General features: G+C 36.1%; 1 protein-coding gene across 6 annotated transcripts in view; it reads left to right on the top strand.

Moving 5' to 3' along the window:
- Positions 1 to 16,439, top strand: part of FAM184A (family with sequence similarity 184 member A) — a 74,061-nt gene extending 57,622 nt beyond the window's left edge. For 2 of the 6 annotated variants that reach the window (XM_063151078.1, XM_063151077.1), the window contains 9 exons: positions 577 to 789; positions 1,800 to 1,953; positions 2,358 to 2,485; positions 4,584 to 4,768; positions 5,256 to 5,402; positions 8,186 to 8,303; positions 8,998 to 9,102; positions 12,760 to 12,962; positions 14,678 to 16,439. In XM_063151078.1, coding sequence (XP_063007148.1) covers positions 577 to 789; positions 1,800 to 1,953; positions 2,358 to 2,485; positions 4,584 to 4,768; positions 5,256 to 5,402; positions 8,186 to 8,303; positions 8,998 to 9,102; positions 12,760 to 12,962; positions 14,678 to 14,759 — 1,335 coding nt within the window. In that variant the 3' untranslated portion in view covers positions 14,760 to 16,439. The remainder of the gene's footprint in view (positions 1 to 576; positions 790 to 1,799; positions 1,954 to 2,357; positions 2,486 to 4,583; positions 4,769 to 5,255; positions 5,403 to 8,185; positions 8,304 to 8,997; positions 9,103 to 12,759; positions 12,963 to 14,677) is intronic. The other 4 variants (XM_063151081.1, XM_063151080.1, XM_063151079.1 and 1 more) reach the window with 3 other exon arrangements.
- The last annotated feature ends 2,472 nt before the right edge of the window (positions 16,440 to 18,911 follow it).

Raw genomic sequence — 18,911 nt, 5'->3', positions numbered from 1 at the left:
ACTGAACTAACAGAAAAATGTGTGATGGGAAATCCATCAAGTGTTACTTTTTTTTTGATGTTGAGTGGTACTGTTTCTTTCTAAATGAGAAAACCACTAGTAAGGTAGGACCATAGAATACAAAAAGATGTAAAAAACAGTGTAGATGTCACAGGCTGTCCTCTCCTATTCCAAGTGCAGGGTTATCCTTGCAGAATGGGTGTTCCCCTCAAGAATAGTTTAACAATCAAGTGTTTGCTTTCAGACCTTGATAGTGTCATTTTTATCGATCTTTTATATAAAACCTACGTAATCTTTGATAATTTGGCCATTAAAAATTGTTTTACGGGTAGTGCTGCAGTATGAACTAACAATTATGATAATCCTTACAAAACCACTAAAATGTAATTATTATATCTCTGGTTATATACATATAACATTAATAGCAGATTCACTAGATGGATGACATTGCTTGTCTGTCTTTTAGCTAATGGTCTTGCTCTAAAATTTCAAATGTTTTCTGCTTCTGAATGTTGTCTTTACAGCTGATGTTAGTATTATTGACTAACGAATATTTGCTATTCTGTTGTGGGTTAGATCTCCTTACTGAAGCAGAATCTGGAGATGCAGCTTTCCCAGTCCCAGAGCTCTTTGCAACAGCTACAAGCCCAGTTCAGTCAGGAGCGACAGAGACTGACTCAGGAGATCCAGGAATTAGAAGAAGAGCATCAGCAAAGGCATAAGTCACTTCAGGAAGCCCATATCCTTGCCTTTCAAAACATGGAAGAAACAAAAGAGCAAGAACAAAAGGTATGTTTGTATGGTTATTCCAAACTCTGTAGAGAATATTGCCATTTTAGCATTTTGCGTACACAGTTGGAATTAGTAAAGAATCTGCATAACTTCAACATTTTCAGCTGATGTATTGTAGTAATACTGTTATCTATCCAGTTAAATATGAACAAAACATATTGAAAATATTTTCTAACACTGGCATTGTTTCATGTCTTACTTTATATACACATGTCTAGCTGTGTGTGTATATATGTAAAAGTATTGTCAACACATGCATTTCTTTATGGTAGATTGACATTGTTACCCTTAATATTATATTCTTGTTTTGATTTTGAATAGGAATTTTCCATTATAGTTAATTTTGCATGTATTTTCTGTCAATAGACTCCTTTGAAATGTATTTTATATTTTCCTATGTTAAAAATTGTGTTAGCTATGTTCTGTGACTTGCAAGATAATTTTCATATCCCACTCAAGGTACTTTTTTAAAACCTTGACAAAACCAGCTTTAAACTTGGAATTTTGGTAGTGCATGGTATGTGATGGGGGGTATCTTAAGGTTTAAGCTCAGCTCCAAAGTGTGCCTTTGCAATCAGTTTTCACACTATGTGCCCTGAAGATCAGCAGAAGATGTGTACCAGGAGCATTATGATTCATACAGTTCCATAGGGAGTAAACATGGGTGTCCTTAGGGAGCAGAAGTCCCCAAATGTGTGCACACTAAACCCATCTATGAAACTGTACCTTATTATATTGCTTGCTTTTGTAGATATATCCATGGATTGGTTTTTTTTTGCTTTTCCAGCTGTGAGCCAAATGGGTTTTGTGCGCAGATAATCTTGGTAACCATCAACCACTGAAAAGAAAATATATGTTAGGAGGATAAGAAAATATGAATAATACTAGAGTAGTTTTTTTCTAGAGTATGTCAATGCCTGCTTTTTGTTTCCAGATGTTTATTGTGTAATGTTTTATACATTCTTTAAGTTGGTGTAGAGCAAATTTTGTCAATTTTGATTTCATAGGAGTTAGAAGAACGTTTACAACAGAAGCACTCAGAAGAGCTTCATGCACTGAAAGAAACACACAAACAAGCCATGGAAGGCTTTAAATTGGAGATGGAACAGGAACTTCAGACTCTACGATTTGAGCTGGAGGATGAAGGAAAAGCTATGTTAGGTATACTATTTTCAAATTTGAAAATGGTTCCAAAACCATTATTTCTCCTTATGCAAGTATACATGTACATGTGTGTGTGTATTATAACACTGTAGTGTCTCTCTGAGTCATTCAGTGTTGACCTAAGTGTTCCTCTTAAAATCACTAAGCTTTAATAGGTAAGCCTAGACTCTTCTCTTTGGAAATACCTCACCCTTAAGGTCTTTTGGAAGGAGTAAACCACCAAAGTTCCTGATGGAGAACTGGTGTATTCAGAAAGCAACAGGAATAAAATACAGGACAGTTACTTAGCTGATGTAAAGTGTGTTTTAGATCAGCAGCAATGCTAGATAGAGCTGGACTGTTGCTGTTAATTAATGTAAACATGTCCAAATTAAACTTCTCTCTTTGTTCATGGTAACCAGCTTCCTTGCGCTCAGAGCTCAACCACCAACATGCAGCAGCAATTGACCAGCTGAGGCACAACCATCAACAAGAACTGGTAGCTGCCAAAATGGAGCTTGAAAGAAGCATAGAGCTTGGCAGACGACAGGTAGGAAGCGTGCCTGGGATCTGGCTGTAATATGGCATGGTCAGTATTCATTTTTCCCTTTGCAGGAAAGGGAGGAATGAGAGCAAACAACAAACGTAATCCTTCAAAATCATCCAGCACCAGCAGCTAATGCGTTCCAGTTCCTAAACTTCCTTGCTTAGCTTTTTCTGCCTTCCACAAACCTCCTTCAAAGCCTAGAAAGGCTCCCATATCCAGGTAGTTTCCTCTCAGAATGGCACAGCCATCTGGGAGCACCTTGACTTGCTGTGGGAGGCAAGTGCCCATTCTTGCAAAATTGTATTCATCCTCAGCTGCCAGCAGGAAGGAAAAAGCTGTTTCCCTTTGAAGCCTAAGAGATATGGCAAAAGCAGTGGTTGCTTATAGTCAAAGGATTGCTTCAAAATGAAGAAAAAAGTACACAAAAAAGCCCCATCAAAACCAAGCTACCAAAGCCAGCATGAACTACCTTTGCTTTCAGTAGCAAACTGATTAATTCACCATTTATCCTTCATTTTTCATTTTAGACACAGTCAGTTTTTCTGTTAGTAGTTAAAAATTCCAAGTATAAGGTGTATTGAAGGCCAGACTCCTAGAAATAAGAGGACTGGAAAACTACCTAGTTGCCTGTATAATAGGCTTTTCAAAATTGATTTACTGATACTCCAGCACCAAGGAGGAGGAGTCAGTTTAGAAATATAATAAGAGAGGAAACAGGGTTTGTTAGACATAGCCTTTACACAAAAACAGAGACAGTTGAAGATGAGCCCTTTTTTACCTATTCCTTGCTGGTTTAACAGTGTGGGCAGCAGAGGCAAAACCCAGGTGCTGTCATGCAAGGTTTAGGCAGATATAGTTTCAGTCAGGTGTTGTTTAAGCCCAGAGTCTGACACCTAAATGAGATGTCAGAAATAAAAAGTAAATTACAAGAACTGGTGTTTGATCCAACCCAACAGGGGGTACTTTTTGCCTTTGTGATCTGCTAAACATGACCTTTGGTTGCACTGAGGGCAAAACAGTTACTGAGGTTTCTTGTGTTAAAATGCTCATCAGTTCACAGGATCAGGGTTAAATGAGATAGAGAGTGGTCTGATCAGGATGATTATATTTGCTACTTTTTGAAATATTTATATGTGTAAATGTAAATTTTTCCTCTGCTTTTTCTTATAACTTTAATCTAGTCTTTATATAGGGAGATAAGTATTTGTATTTGTTTGCTCTAAAAGGTGCCCTAAGAAGTTGGTGCACTAGGACATATTTGTATTTCCTTGAGACATGAAGGCACAAAACACAATTATACATTAAACTACTTTGGAATGTCTGCTGATTTTCTGTATGCAAACTATATGGTTATTAAACACTGTGAAACTGTAAGAAGTGAAATAGATGGAAATAGAAAACTCTGAAAAAGTTATTTTCATTACAGACTTTTCTGAAACAAGGAGGTGCATTATCAAAGTCATTGGAATGGGCTCCAGCTGGCTTTCCCAGATATTAACTTCATTGGAATTTCTTATGCAAAAAAAGAAAGGCTTTTCTTGATTTATTTGACACAATATAAATATAACATAAACTTTTTAACACATATTCTGCTGTAAGATATTTATGACCTATGTATATGGTTGTAAGATAGGAGACTTCAGAATCAGTTTGTTTGTGCAGGGCATACATCTTGAGCAATTTTCTCCCATTGAATGGGTCTGTAAGGAAGAAAAATGTTTCTCTGGATTGTATGCTGATGAGGCAGAGAAAGTGAAGTGCTCAGACCCTGGATCTTAGTGATACGTGTTTTTTTCTTGTGTGTGTGGGCAAAAGGAAGATGTGATGAGCTACCCCAATTTTAACAGGCAGTGATAATCACGTATTCTTGCAAGTGGAAGTCACTTATTACATAACTTTGATTTCTTCTTTCTTTGTACTTGTACACAATAAAAAAGCCCTTTGCTTTGATAATAATTTATGTCAGCTTCAAAAACTGAAAAAATGTCTATTGGATGGGAAATTCTTCTAAATGTTTTCTTCCAAAAGCAAGTATTGCAAGCATCGCCTCTATAAATGAGTCTATCTAAAATATTTTTTGCTGCTTTTACTTATATCATAGGAAAAAGAATTTTTGTGCCGAATATCAGATCTACAAGATGAACTGAGACACCGAGACCATCACATAGCTGAACTTGACAAAGAGATTCTGCATCTTCATGAAAATATAAGTGCACTGACGAAGGAATTAGAGTTTAAAGGGAAAGAAATTCTTAGAATACACAGTGAATCCAACCAACAGATCAGGTATGAATTTTTCCACTCTAAATTCAAACCTGTATTGTTTCACTTACCGTTTTATTTTAAAAAAATTACTGTTTGCAGTTTTAAATGTGTCCTCTTAGTCAAGTCATGTTTCATATAATTTAGTCTTCTTTAATAAAGCTCTGCCCTTTATTGGTAGAGTTAGTGACTATGCTGTGCAGTTAAGTGACATTTCGGTGACACATTTTGGCATATTTTAGTAGCAGTTCCCTCAGGTGTTGGTTTTTGTTGGGTTTTTTTCAAATTCATTATGTTTGTTTATTTTAAAAAGCATTAAAGGAGATGCATTTACCATGAAATAAGCTAGAAGATTGGAGAACAGTAAGTAGTAGGCTTTGATGAATCAGTAATTCTTTCTGTGTTCACTGATATTATGTAAGAGCCATTAGAAGAATGGCAGAAAATCATGATGAACAAAAAAGTCTGATTTTAGAATAACTCTTTTTTTAACAAAAACTAAATTAAACAGGATGCATGAGCAAGATTTAAGCAAGAAACATGAGAAAGAGCTGGATGTCTTGACAGCAGATCACATCAGAGAGAAACAAAGCATGCTGGCAGATTTTAATAAGACCCAAGAGCTGCTCAAGGAAATTAATTCAGCTTTACAAATTTCGTAAGTTTTGTTGCATTAAAAAGAATTGTATGTAGCTGCGTTTGAGTGAATAGTTTATTCTGGTGTCCGTAAAGTCCTGAAGATACTATAGAGATGCAGATGTAGAAATACCTCAATAAAGTATGGGGGCTAATCTTGCATTCTTTAGGCACCACAATTTTGTAATCTTTAGGGGAATGTAGTGGGCTAAGTTGTTAAGGATTTGAGACAAAAAAAATTCAGGTAGGAAAGATTTAATCTGTGCAGTTCCTAGAAAACTGGAGAAAGCAGTATTTCAAGTGGTTTCTTTCTCAAACTTCAATACATCTGTTTTGAGAACACAATAATTTTTTCTACAAGTTTATAAACAGTACAGTATTTATGACTACTGAGATGTGAGATTGTAGCATGAGTGATGCAAACATTTTCAGGTTTGGTAGCATAAGGAAAATTAGTGTCTGATGTGGATTGTATGAGCATAACAATAACGGAGGCTTAAGAGTTTGTCTGAATCAAAATGCCACCAGGGATTAGACCACCTAAGGTGGCAGAAGTGATGTAATAGTATGTCACCAACCAGTGTTTTCCTGTCTTGCACATCCTTCATTCTCTGTCTCTGTGGTGTTACCCATTTGGTCACAGTTTCTGGCTCAGGTTTCATAGCACATTGAGGGCTTCCTGCCACAAAGTTGTCACTAAGGAGTTTGTGTTTGCAGCATGGAAGAATTATGGCAGAGGGAAGAAATTGGTTCTACGTTTTTGATAGGAAGCTTTTCTAAACAAGTATCAGTTACAAATGGACAGTAAAGGCAAAATGCATCTAGCTTTTTCTGGATAATGAGCCCTCAGAATTTGCTTTCAAATAAAATGGTTATAAAATTCTAGTTTTCACCCCCTTGTACTTGTCCGCATGCGTGCTCTTATGCCCTGATAAATGTGGTACCTTGCCATTCAATAAATTAAGTGTAAGCTACCTCCTGTTGTTTGCTTCTCAATGGCAGGGAGTTTTCTGAATTTAGCTGGTTTTCTGCTCCTTGCTTTTGCTCAATTTAGAGCTTTGAGGAAGCAGCCCTGGCCTAAAATCAGCAAGCATCATCCAGGGTGCCCTGACCTGCCTTTCAGTGTGTTATTTCTCTGTTCACATTGAAGCAAGAAGCTGTCCAAAGAGGAAACTATGTAGGAAAGCAAACAAATTTAAAAAAAACCAAAACCAAACAAACAAAACCAAAACCAAACCAAAAAAAAGCCCCAAAACGAAAAGCCAGAACAAAACCCAAAAACCCACACACACCCTCACCAACCCACAGAAGTTTTACGCAGGTGTTTCTCAAGTTACTGTTCCCAGGTTCAGCGTTACCTAAAGCATGGCCTCATGAATGTTTGTGGAATGGAGAATGTGTCTTGGAATGCTTGAGAATGGGTGTCATCAATTAGGCTCTACAACTAAAGTCTTAAAATTACAAATTATCTGTTTGAAACAGAAAAAATCTCCAGTTCTCTGAAATACCTGAAAATAAAATTACAGCTGTGTGTAACTATCTGCTGTACTCTGGGGATCTATGTATAATAGCTTAACCCAGCATAAAAAGTATGCACAAAAATTAAGCCAGCTGAGGCTATTTCTGTTCTGCTGAGTCAGATGCCTTCTCTGCAAGTAAAAACAATCATGTTGTTCTCATTCATATTGTTTTATGTAATTACATTATATAATCTCCTCAGAATATGTACAGGTTATTTGAAGGTTATTAAACTATCTATATAATTTAATATTAACTCATTTTTCAGCTGCAAATCAAGGTAAAATCTCATAGTTACTTTTGAAGAGAAAATATTTATCTGAAGTGAAAAATTAGGTCTGCTTCCAGGTGTCTACAGTTTGTTTAATTCTTGTGGAATTCGGCTTCACCTGATTTAGATTCAATTTAATTCATACATTTCTCAGAGTTTGTTGTTTACAGTAACTTTGTTAAATTTCCTGAATCTCTTCTGATACTTGGTTCACTAATCTGCATGAGGGCTGAATATGTGAGAGACATATTTAAGTACTTTCTTTTGAAACTATATTTAGCATCATGAGCATGTTGTTAGTTTAAAGGAGACACGATAACTTGAAACTGTCATGTCTTCAAAACCTGTTCTTTAAGTAAAAGGGGTATTTATGTGGTTATTTGTACAATTCCTCTCTCAGTTGGCTTATTTCACTTCTCTCCTTTAATGCTTTCCCACCAGACATTTTAATGCTTTCCCACCAGACATTTCAAATTTCCTCTTAGTTTTTTTTTCCAAATGTTTATTAGTTGTTATATTAGATATCCTAATATCCAAGTGTTATTCCTTTTGTTTTGCAGTTCATTCCTTTATTTCATCTCTAATGGTACTAAGTAGCTTTTGTGGAGAGGAGTTAGTTACCAATTAGTCTTCAGTGTTCTTGGGTATCTTCTGTTCCAGTATGTTCCACAAGAACTGAGGAAGATGCCGTGGTTTTGAATGTGTTATTTTTAGCTTGACTTACAAGTGGCCCTTTCCAAAAATGCATGCACAGGAAGGATGTTAAGTTTTTAGAATGTTCCCTAAATTCTTAGCTGCTGGAGCAAAAGTTACGGTTATTGGGGATTTTTTGTTTCTTTTGTTTCTTAACTATCTAAAGTGGAAGGAGAACATAAAAATTAATTTCCTTCAAGGTGGTAAGAAAGTCACCCTCTGTTTTTACTCCCTGAACTGTCTTTTGTACTTATCAAAAATGTGACTATTCACTCATTTAACACTGGATCAGGCTAAAGGGGATATTCTTCTTTTCTATAAAGTTTAGAAGAAATGGAAGAAAAATATAAAAACAGAGAATCAAGACCAGAAGACTTGCAGCTTATCTCAGAACTGAAAGACCTAATTGCAGAGCGGGACCAACTCATAAAGAAATTGATTGTAAGACTTCTATGCTCTCTTGGTGTAATATCTTGACAAATACAAAAGCTAATCCAATTCAAAGTGTTTGAAATGTATTTAAAGAACCAATCCTGCTAGCATGTTAGTCATATTCTTTGACACATTATTCCTCTGGTTTCAATGACTCATAATAGTAAAACTAATTAGATAGAGTGTTTCCCAAAATCAAGCATAATACATTATTACAAGAAGTATTTTGGTACATGCTGTATCAAATGTCTCCTGCCTCCAATCCTGGGACAAGGCAGCCATGTAAGCCATATAAGAAGTAGTTTCTTCTGTGAGGTTTCTAAGACCAAGATCCTGACCCACTGAGCTCCCCAAATTCAGGCACAACACCCTGCCTTGGGTTAGTCTGATTAGATCCCAATTAAGAAGCAAGAAGGAATGAAGAAATTAAAATTGAGTAAATATCAGAATTTAACTATACTGAGTCTTTTGCAGTACATTATCCAGTAGGCTGTGCTCACTCTCAGGACCACGGAACTGCATAAATAGAAATTATTTATATCATTCTACATAATGATATATAGACATGAAATTAAACTTTTAGAGTTATCAGTTTATTTGAAAATGTAATCATAAATTCATTTGAGACCATTTTACAGGCAGATTTGGCCACTAACTGATTGAAAATGCATAAAAAGGAGTTTCTATCTGTTGTTCTTTTTAGGAGGACAAAAAGTTCTATCAACTGGAGCTAGTAAACAGGGAGACTAACTACAACAAAATGTTTAATGCAAGCCCTAATGTTGGTGTTATTAATCCCTTGGTGAAGGTATGTTCCATGGACTTCATTGCTAAAGTAAAGAAATAGAAATCTAAAGATACAGTAAAAAGAAAAGATATGTCTATGTGTGTGTGCCTGCATCTATACATAAATCACTCTTAACAGACATGTTAAAACAACGAACATAGTTTTCCATTTGTCTACTTATTTTTGTGTAGGTTTGTTTCTTTTGTGTTGTTGAGAGATACACTGATGCTGTTGCCCTGGTTTGCTTGACATGTGTGACATAAAACACAGGTTCTTATCACAAAACTGCAAATTTAAAATGGAAAAGTGACAGGCAATAGAGGGTAGAACTGTATCATGCAACAGAGAGCAGTTTTAGTTTTGTAACTGGTTTTAGTTTTGCAATTTTTCTTGGTTATTATGGAAAGTGCAAGGGCACTTAGCACTTTTTGGGAAGCACTTAGACTAGAAGAGTATTAGAAAGACAGGGTGAAGGGACAGTAAAAGGAAGGGAATAAGGGTGAAAAGAGGAAGGGGAAGCACGTGAGAAGGGCATGAAATGAGTCTGAAGGGGGAAAGACAAAGTAAGATTGGAGAAGTGGAATGGCAAACCAGTATGGACCATGGAGGCCGCAGGAGACTGAAGTCAGTCTCTAGCCTTCTCAGTTACTGTCACCACCTATGCAAGTGAAAGCACTTCAGTAGCAACCTTTGCCAGTTCTCTCCATCCTGCTGAATAACAGCCAGGGAAGGCTACTGTACACACTGGCATGGTAGCGTCCCTGCGAGTTCAAGAGCCAGCAGCATTCCTTCTTGAGGAGTGTGAATAGACTATGATAGAGTACCTAAATAGGTGGTGTAAAAAGGTACCTCCTTTGCACCACTTCAGGAGTGAGTCCTCTGACATTTCCTTCCTCCTTGTGATAACCCATAGGTTATTTCACTTGCATGGAAGGGGAAGTGAAAGCTGGAGAGACAGAAGTTGGGAAGGTTCTGAAGCGCAGGCTAAAACCCAAGGGGCACAACCCGAGCGGCTCAGATGCTCAGGAGCTTCAGTGATCAAGGTTCAGGCTCAGGTTATTTAGAAGGAAGTCTGACTCCATTATTTGAGATCAGGCTGTGTTTTTTAGCCACCCTTACTGCATTTTCCCATCAGATCAGCATATTTCACACTTCTGCACAAACTCTGCTGCAAAATGTCAACATTCTCCTGTGATTTTCATAAGCTCAGCAAATCCCTCTTATCTGGATGCCTAATTTTTATGCTAACTGCATAAAAGAAATTAGTTTGGGCCCATTCAAGACAATACCAGGACTTCCAGGTACAGTTTCAATGGTTGTTTGAAAATGTTGGAAGTCTGTCTGAACCATCCATTAATAAAGATGTAAAATGTAACCATTTAGTATATAACATTATGTTTTGTGTGAAAGCTGAAGTGTTTGGGAAAACTACTTCAGCATCAGATTTCCATAGTGATAATTCACATATTTTTATAATATGCATCTATCACTTAAAATGTTTATACTTTAGAAGTGTCTTGTACACCGGTACATTTTGAGCTGTCATTTCATGAGTTGTGGACAATGTTATGTTATTTTTTCAAAGCACATACTGTATTATTGGAGAATGAGTTACAAAGAAACTGAAATTCTGATTCTCTTTTCTTTTTTTTGTAAAAAAAAAAAAAAAAAGACAAGTTGTGAATTACTACAGGCTGTGCATATTAATGCGAAATTACAGCCATTGCAGTATGTGTTAGAGCTACTCTAATTTCTGCAATGTTTAGTATAGTATTACATTCTTACGTCTAAAATTTCTTAATACTTTGCATGAATTTCATGGAAACAATTCACACAATTTTCTCTCCAGATTTGACTGTTTCAAGCATAGATTGTTTCATAGAGAATATTATATAAATCGTAGTATTTTTCTAAGCACTTACGTGGATAACATGCACTTTCCAGAAATGAGCCACCTGTGGAGCACACAGATTTAACTACAGTTTGTTTAACACACTGTTTTAATTACAGCAGATATTGTCCTGCAAGTGTATTTTACATACAGTTGGTTACTTTCACCAAACTATTTCTTCTTATTTCTTGTCTCTTCAGCTACTACAGCAGACATGTATGGGACAATCTTAGTTTAATCTTTTGTAGCTGATGATCATTCACTGTGATGCTTAAAACCCACTGTTTTCTATTACAGCTTTCTGTTAGATTGTCAGGGTATTTCAATTGTGTATTGACAAACACACCCACAAGTATGTGTCTGCAATTAGTATCATTTGCATCTGCCAACACTGGAGAGGTCAGACACTGAAATCAAAGCTAGCAGAGAGCTTAAGAGAAGAAAGTGCAAACAAACCATAGGACTCTGTCTCCAGCTGAACTTGTGCCCACCCTCAAATAGAACAGCTCTCCTGTTTCAGGTGGAATTCTGCTAGAAAATATTATATAGAAAAAACACGAGTTTCCACTTCTCTTTCATTTTATTTAGTTCACATATATGTAGTTAATAAGCTCTTAAGGGGTTTTCCTCCTAGCTGCTTTGTTAGGGTTGCATATAAGTAATTGAAAGTAATTATTTATTATAGATATAAATAATACATAATTCATTGTATTTTTGAGCAAGGAAGTTTTTTATTGCTCTGGGTATGTCAAAAACTCCTGTTTTTGGAAATAAGGCACTTTGAATTTTAGTATTTTATTGTGGACATGAAAAATGTGATAGAAGTCAGAAAAGACACACCATGTCCTGTCAGACAGCCATTAAAAAGAAAAGTGATAAAATTATTTGAAACATCCTTCTGCATTAAAATATCTATAAAAACAGAGAGGATCACTGAGCCATATTCATCCCTTGTGTGATGTGTTCTGGAATGTAAAATAGTGAAATAAAAATAGATTTCCTAAAGATTTTGAATCCCTTGAAATACTGTCAAGAGAAGTACAGAGAGTATTGGAAAAAAAAAATGTTCAATTGTGCCATCTGGTGTCTAGAAGTGGCAGCTGTATTAGCATCAAAGCCAGGCCCTTTCTTTGAGAAAGAAACTGGACTTCTGTACAGTAATATTTTTATCTTTAGCTGTTCTGCTATAATGCTTTGCTGACTGAGAGGCTGTAATTGCTCTGAAAGAAGTGTAGGTGCTTTTCTAGATTTTATGGTCCAGTTACCAAAATGTGACTCAGTGATGGAGTGAAATGTGTTGGAAAGACCCGTTTTTTTATCATTTAAATTTGCTGTAATTGCATTTGATAGCAGGGCTGTTTCACGGATATGAAGAAAAGATTTAATTAAACATGAAAGATTAACAGACTGAAAGGAAATTTTCCACAGGATTGTCAATCTCCAATGTTTAAATAGAATCAATACATGCTTAAATAGAACCAATGTTTCAATATAACCCAAATGTTATATTGAAAGATCATATACTCATGTGATAAAATCATTGATTATTACACTAAATCATAATAACCTAATAATTTTGATTAGAAATTCGATTTTTCTGTGAAAATTTGTGGTGTTCAGGTCAAAGCAAACAGAAGACTACAACTGGAAAAAGAGCCCAATCTATCCCAATTCCTCTCCTTCAAAATAACCTCCAAGCCAGCCATCACTAAAACTTCTAAATTAGCCAATGTCCTCATCTGTCCCGGTGCAAGAAGCCTTCCTTACATTTGTTATTTTTAATGCAGCAAAAGAAGAAGAACGATAAATCAACAAACAGGTTTGTGAGTGTCCCCAATCTAAGTGCTCTGGAATCTAGCGGAGTGGTGGGCAATGGACATCCAAACCGCCTGGACCCCATTCCTAACTCACCCATCCACGATATTGAGTTCAGCAGCAGCAAACCACTACCACAGCCAATGCCACCCAAAGAGCCCAAGACGTTTTTGAGGTGAGCACTGCCTCACCAATCTTTTTTTTTTGCTTAACTTTGGAAAATTTTGCATTCTTATTGAGCTGAATCCCACTTGCTCTATCAGCCTTTCAGAGGTACAAGTACTCTTACAGCGTTTTTAATTTTTACGTTATAATTATAACCTCTTTATAGTATTCCTTTTTATTGTAGACCTTGTAGAAATGTGAAGTAGTCTCTCACTTTTTCCTAAGCCTTGAACTTTGAAAACCTTTATAAATACCTTAACAGAATTCATGTGCTTCCAATTGTTTACATATATGAACAATTGTTTTAGATGTTTGTGTTATTTACTGGTTTTCATTTAGGAATTGATACTAGCACGAAGGTTTGTTTATTTAGTAATATAGCATAATGATTTTTATATAAGAAAATTATTTTTCGTGCTAGGTGAATGTTTTGTGTTTCCTCTTTCCTCACCCATATGAAATTGTTTCATAGGAGTAACCTTACTACAGCAACAGGAAATGTACAGGCTTGGGTGCTTAATGCTGAGCTTCCAGTAATCACAACCAGCATTAAAGTCTCAAGTAATTCTCTCACAAAATAATCCACTGAACTAAATAACTTAAAAATGGCATTTTACAGGCAGAATTTTAATCTTTTATCTTGATGTGCCCACATATTAAATGCACTGAAGTGCTGTACTTTGAATCTAGCAGATGCTGATCTCTCACCTCTAAGTTGCCAACTTAAAGTGAAATGTAAAACCACAAATGTGGTTCCACAGCTGGTTGTTTGCTCTCTCCTTTGGTTTAATGCAACAGATCACATACCTGGCAACTGCTAATTATAAAGGGAACCAAATAATAGAATCTAAAATAGATAAGGGAAAACAATATTTTTCAAGAAAACCTTTTTCTTTAAAAAAAAAGTACTGTTGCTATGTTTTTTCCTGTGCATGTTATGTGCATGAATATGCTCAGGTATCTATAAACATGCATGTGCATGACCCCATGGATTGTGATGCTGGAGTTTACACTCTAAAATGTTTTGTGCTCTCTATTATCCTATAGTAGAAATTATTTTATTACCAATTTTTATTGATAAAGGAATTTGTGTAATTAAATTTAAATTATTCTTTCCTGCTCATTTTGTGAGAATGCTAAGTTTTCAAAGAGGAGCCAAATGCTGTTTGCAGCACAGCAGTTTGTTTTTTCTAGTATCTTGGCATATTTCAGGTGTGTGCATGAACAATTGCTAGTGATATTTGTGATGGGTATTATTACAAAAGTGTGTATTTCTGTTCAGTTGCCAGCCAGTCTTTGTGAGCACATGTCCACAAATATGATGTTCACATCATATTTTTCAAAATTAACTTTACCACAGGAAAAGGATGCTAAAAGAGGACCTTCTACAGTCATGCTTTTCCAAGAAAACTATTTTTCTTCTTCCTGAAAACTACAGCTCTTTATGAGATTTAAAATTATGTTTTCCAAAATATTACTTGCCCACCCTCTAATGTGGCTTCTGAACTGAACTTGTGCTGCTGATGCTCTCCAATGGAGTGGATGATCACAGATTCTATAGGGAGACATTAAATCACATCCTAAGGCACACTGATAAATTAATCCATGGAAAAACAGACTGTGTTCCTTACTGAATACTCTTTGATTTTCTTTTTCGTCTCCTAACAGTTGTACTTTTCACGTAGTTGTAGGATAATTGTTTTTTTTTTCTCTTTGTGAATGTAGCCCTCCTCAGACTGATGCCTCACCAGTGGCTTCCCCCGACCCACAACGCCAGGAGTGGTTTGCCCGATACTTTACGTTCTGAGAGATGATTTGTCTTTGTGGCACAGCGTGGTGTGGACTGTTTATAAGAGCATGACCTTAAGTAAACCCTCATGTGAACAAGCTTTCCTGTAATTTGTCAAACACTGTGAATGAGAAAGTATTTGTCTTTCTGATTTGAAACTGCACTGTATCTCATGTTATATTTGTTGGAATCACCTGACATGGTACTATACAATATGTGTAATTATAACTATTATTTTTATTTAACATGAAGAATCTTTGAACTTTGTAATTACTACATAATAAATTTTGGTAGAACAAACATAATGCTTTTCCCCCCTTTTTCCTATAAATGTGTTTTCTTTGATTTCATGTAAGGCTTTTCCCCCCAAATAACATAATTGCATGGTTACTATAAATACAACTTGAACTGTAAAAGGAAAAATATATATCTCTCGCTCTCTCCAATTTGAGTGGGATATGTTTAATGCATCCCAGTTCTGTTACTTTGTAGCAATTTAAAAACCTTCTGTGGCTAACATTTAAAAGGAAGAATGCTAAATAAACCTAGTGTAGCTGCTGGCCTTCAGAGCAGACGGATTCTGACAGAAGATGAAAAAAGCCACAAGCCAGGAGCTGTTCATTGGGGAGGGGGGTTGATTCCTCACCTATTGCTTATGAGATTTCACCACCTAGTTCTAATCAAAGATTTTATCATTGAATTCAAACAAAAACTGTTCCCACAGGTTCTATATTTGTTTTATGAATATTAACAAAAACAAATGCTTGAAATACTTAGAAAATTGTTTTAGGTCTCTCTGTGTAAATCAAGAATCTACATTATGAGCATATAGTCTTGCTTTGGATAAAATTCATGTCTGAAATGAAAAATACAGAAGCCACAAAAAAACAAATACCAACTACACTACTTTTTCTCATTAATACAGATACAGGTCTTTCATTAAAACTTAGTTACCTTCCCTTGTCTATATTAAATTTTTTCCTTCTTCTTAAACTAATATATGAAACTGTTTTTCAGCTAGTGAGCATGATTCCCCAATCTATACCTTTTATGATGTCAGTATTGCTCAAGAAATTTGTTGCAGCATAGAGAAAACCAGAGCTTATTGTCTTTTTTATATTTTTTCATTCAAAGATTACCACAAATTAACTCACACTGGTAGTCTCAGGGAGAATATTGTCTTTGTTTTATGAATGTATTTTTAAGATAAATCTCTTATCTTTTAAAAGCAGGAAAAATATATGTTTGAGTTATTTGAATAAGGTTCTAGTTAGCATATACAAAGGTCTTGAACTTTAATATTTCATCTAAAGCCCTAACTGCATCCTTTTTTTGCTATATGCACAAAGGTAAATACCCAGATGAAGATACTTGCTAATTACAAGGAGTTTTATATGTACTATATGTATAAATGAAAAATTTGTATGTTTTCATATAAACAATATAAAAATCTTCTAAATGCACATTTAAAAACTTCTATCATATAATTCACCTTGAAAACACCACTGAAAGCTGTATTCTGGTGATGCTGCCATGGATTAAAAATGTATACATCAGATTTTCTGTAGCTGGTGGACTCAACTGTAGGTATATGCAACTTTTTAATTTTAGAAGAAAGCCATATTGGGCAAAATGTCAGATTTCTTGGCTGTTACCCAAAATAAAATTCACTAGATCATTTTGTTACAATGTTTTGAAGTGAGTGTTGTGTATTTTTTCTTGCATGCTTTGCAAGGGATCAGCTGCCTTCTCCCATCTTCAACTTCATTTGTGCATTTTCTCGTATGGAATGAATAGCTTAACAGGAATACAAAGATAATGATCCCTACATTTACCTATTCAGTGAAAGGTGTGTCCATTTTTACTAGTAGGCATCTGAATATTAAGAAACTCTCAGTTACCATGTCTGCCACACTCAGCAGCTGTACCACTGCCTTATCAGTCTCCTCAAACCAAAAAAGCAGCCAAAAACAAAAGTCCCGAAATGGACCAAAAATCAAATGCCCAAAAAACAACCAGAGGAAACTAGGAAAAATTCTGTTTTCTTCCAAATGGCGTTGAGAACTCTGTAAAACGTATTTGTAAAAGAAATCAGTATCTAGCTTTGGGATTAAGGAGCTTGCATGATGACAATGCCATTGTATTCTAGGTCTTTGCGGTACCTGGTATTCTGGAAAAAGCTGAAAGTGCAAGGATTCATGAGTTCATAGACAGCCTCAGCATCGGCTGCCAGGAGACACACCTTAGGGCATCGTCTGGAGCCCACGTTTCACAGCCATGTGAACATCCAGCCATATTCATGCTGCCTGGTCTCAACCTTTCCTTAACCTGTGGGATCCATGAGCCCTTCTCATGGAGCATATGCAGCCTTGCTGGCAGTGTCCAAACTGCCCCCTGTGCCACCACCCTGACCACAGCGTTAATGGGCACTTCTGGACTCTCCTGGAACAAACCCACATTGAGGGCACACACTGTGTTCTGTAAAACTGAAAAACAGAGCAGGGTTAAGTCTTTGTCTTCATCACCACACAGGACTATCAGGAGGGACCTCAAAGCAAAAATAGTAATACGGTTTATGTAAGAAAGCCATTATTCCAAGTGGAAAGCAGAGCCAAACCAGGCAAGTGTTCCAAGCCCAGGACAAGAGAGCTTTTCAGGCTGGTAACTGCCAGCACTGTCTCCATCCAATAATTTGGAACAATTACTTTTCCCTGTTCACTTTGCATCATGATTTCAAAAGAGGCTATCTCATGGGTTTTTGAAAGGGCCTCAAACATTTTTTGATAACTTCTTATTGAGCAAACATTTCTTCATTACTCAGCTAAGCACATAACAGTTACTAGTTACTATTAGATAATAGTAAATTGATAAATAACTTCAGCTTTTTCTTGTAGGAACCACTCCCTGATCACTGCCTTTACATACCAACATCTGCTACTTGCTCTGCAATTGAAAAATCAGCTGCCCCAGTTGCAGGAAGCTGCACTGTTTTTCATACTGCTGCACTGCTTGTTCAGGCTGCCAGCACAGTCTGAGGAAGCACACGTGGATACCTCCAGAAATCCACAGAGATGACAGCTCTGCCACACCAGGAGGCAGGTAACTGCTAACAAATGTGCACCAATAACTGTGTGTCATTATTGGAAAATAGCAGCCTGGGTTTGTAGCTTGCAAAACCAGCACTATAAACTGATTAAAGTTGACACTGAAAGCGTATGCCAGAGAAAGAGCTTGTTTTGAATTTTCCTAGTGATCAATTTATATTTTAAGTGCAGATCTCAGGAGTGCCTTTGCAGCTGAATCTATTACATTGGTTACAACAGGACCATTTTATAAAATAAAATGTATTTTTCTTCTAGAGGCATATCTGGGGTTAAAACACTTCCTCTTTATAATCCCTATGAAGCAGTCTTTTGCTGGAAACACTGTTTCCTTCAGGTGAGGATTTAGGCAATATCTACAATTATGCTGAAGTTTGTGTTTGCAAACAATGCAGGTGAGGTAACTGAACATCGACCCACTCATTCATCAGACAGGAGTCCCATGCAGAAATCCTCTTCTGATAGCAGGTGGAGTAGCAATTCAGTGAAATCTGATATGCGATTTAAAGCACCTGTGAGCTTCCACACAAACTTTTTCCCCAAACATTCCAAGACCATTCCCTTCTTTGCTGGCCAAACATTCTTCAGATGAACTCATGGATAGTAAGATAATATAGTCAAGAGGTGAAGTATCCACTGCAGCTCTCCTATTCATTAAAATTTAAATAGGACTTGGGGGGAAAAAAACTCAACATGCTAGACATTAATTATCTTAGTTTTATTAAGGCACTAAAGTAGTTACTTTACATATTAAAGCCATACATCATACCTTGATAATAAGGTGTCTAAAGGATATTATTTTGGTTTGAGAAGTGTTGATTTACCCCTCCACCAACTGTAAAATTTTGTATTAAAATACAAACTGTGTACATTTCTTTTTATATGTTTTTATTATAGAACTATTGGTGTTATTGTAGTACACTTTTTGGTTAAGATCTTACATGGACAGTGATTTTTGTTTTGATTGCCTATCAAGAATTCATCATCATTAATACAGGCTAACAATGGGAGGGCCTGGGAATGAGAAGCTCAATGGAGAAAAGTTTCAAGATCGCTCAATGCTTTGAAG

Source organism: Melospiza melodia, chromosome 3 (genome assembly GCF_035770615.1).
Source record: "Melospiza melodia melodia isolate bMelMel2 chromosome 3, bMelMel2.pri, whole genome shotgun sequence".
Taxonomy (NCBI): domain Eukaryota; kingdom Metazoa; phylum Chordata; class Aves; order Passeriformes; family Passerellidae; genus Melospiza; species Melospiza melodia.
Note: the sequence above shows the minus strand (reverse complement) of the source record. Positions and strands in the feature narration are given on the sequence as shown.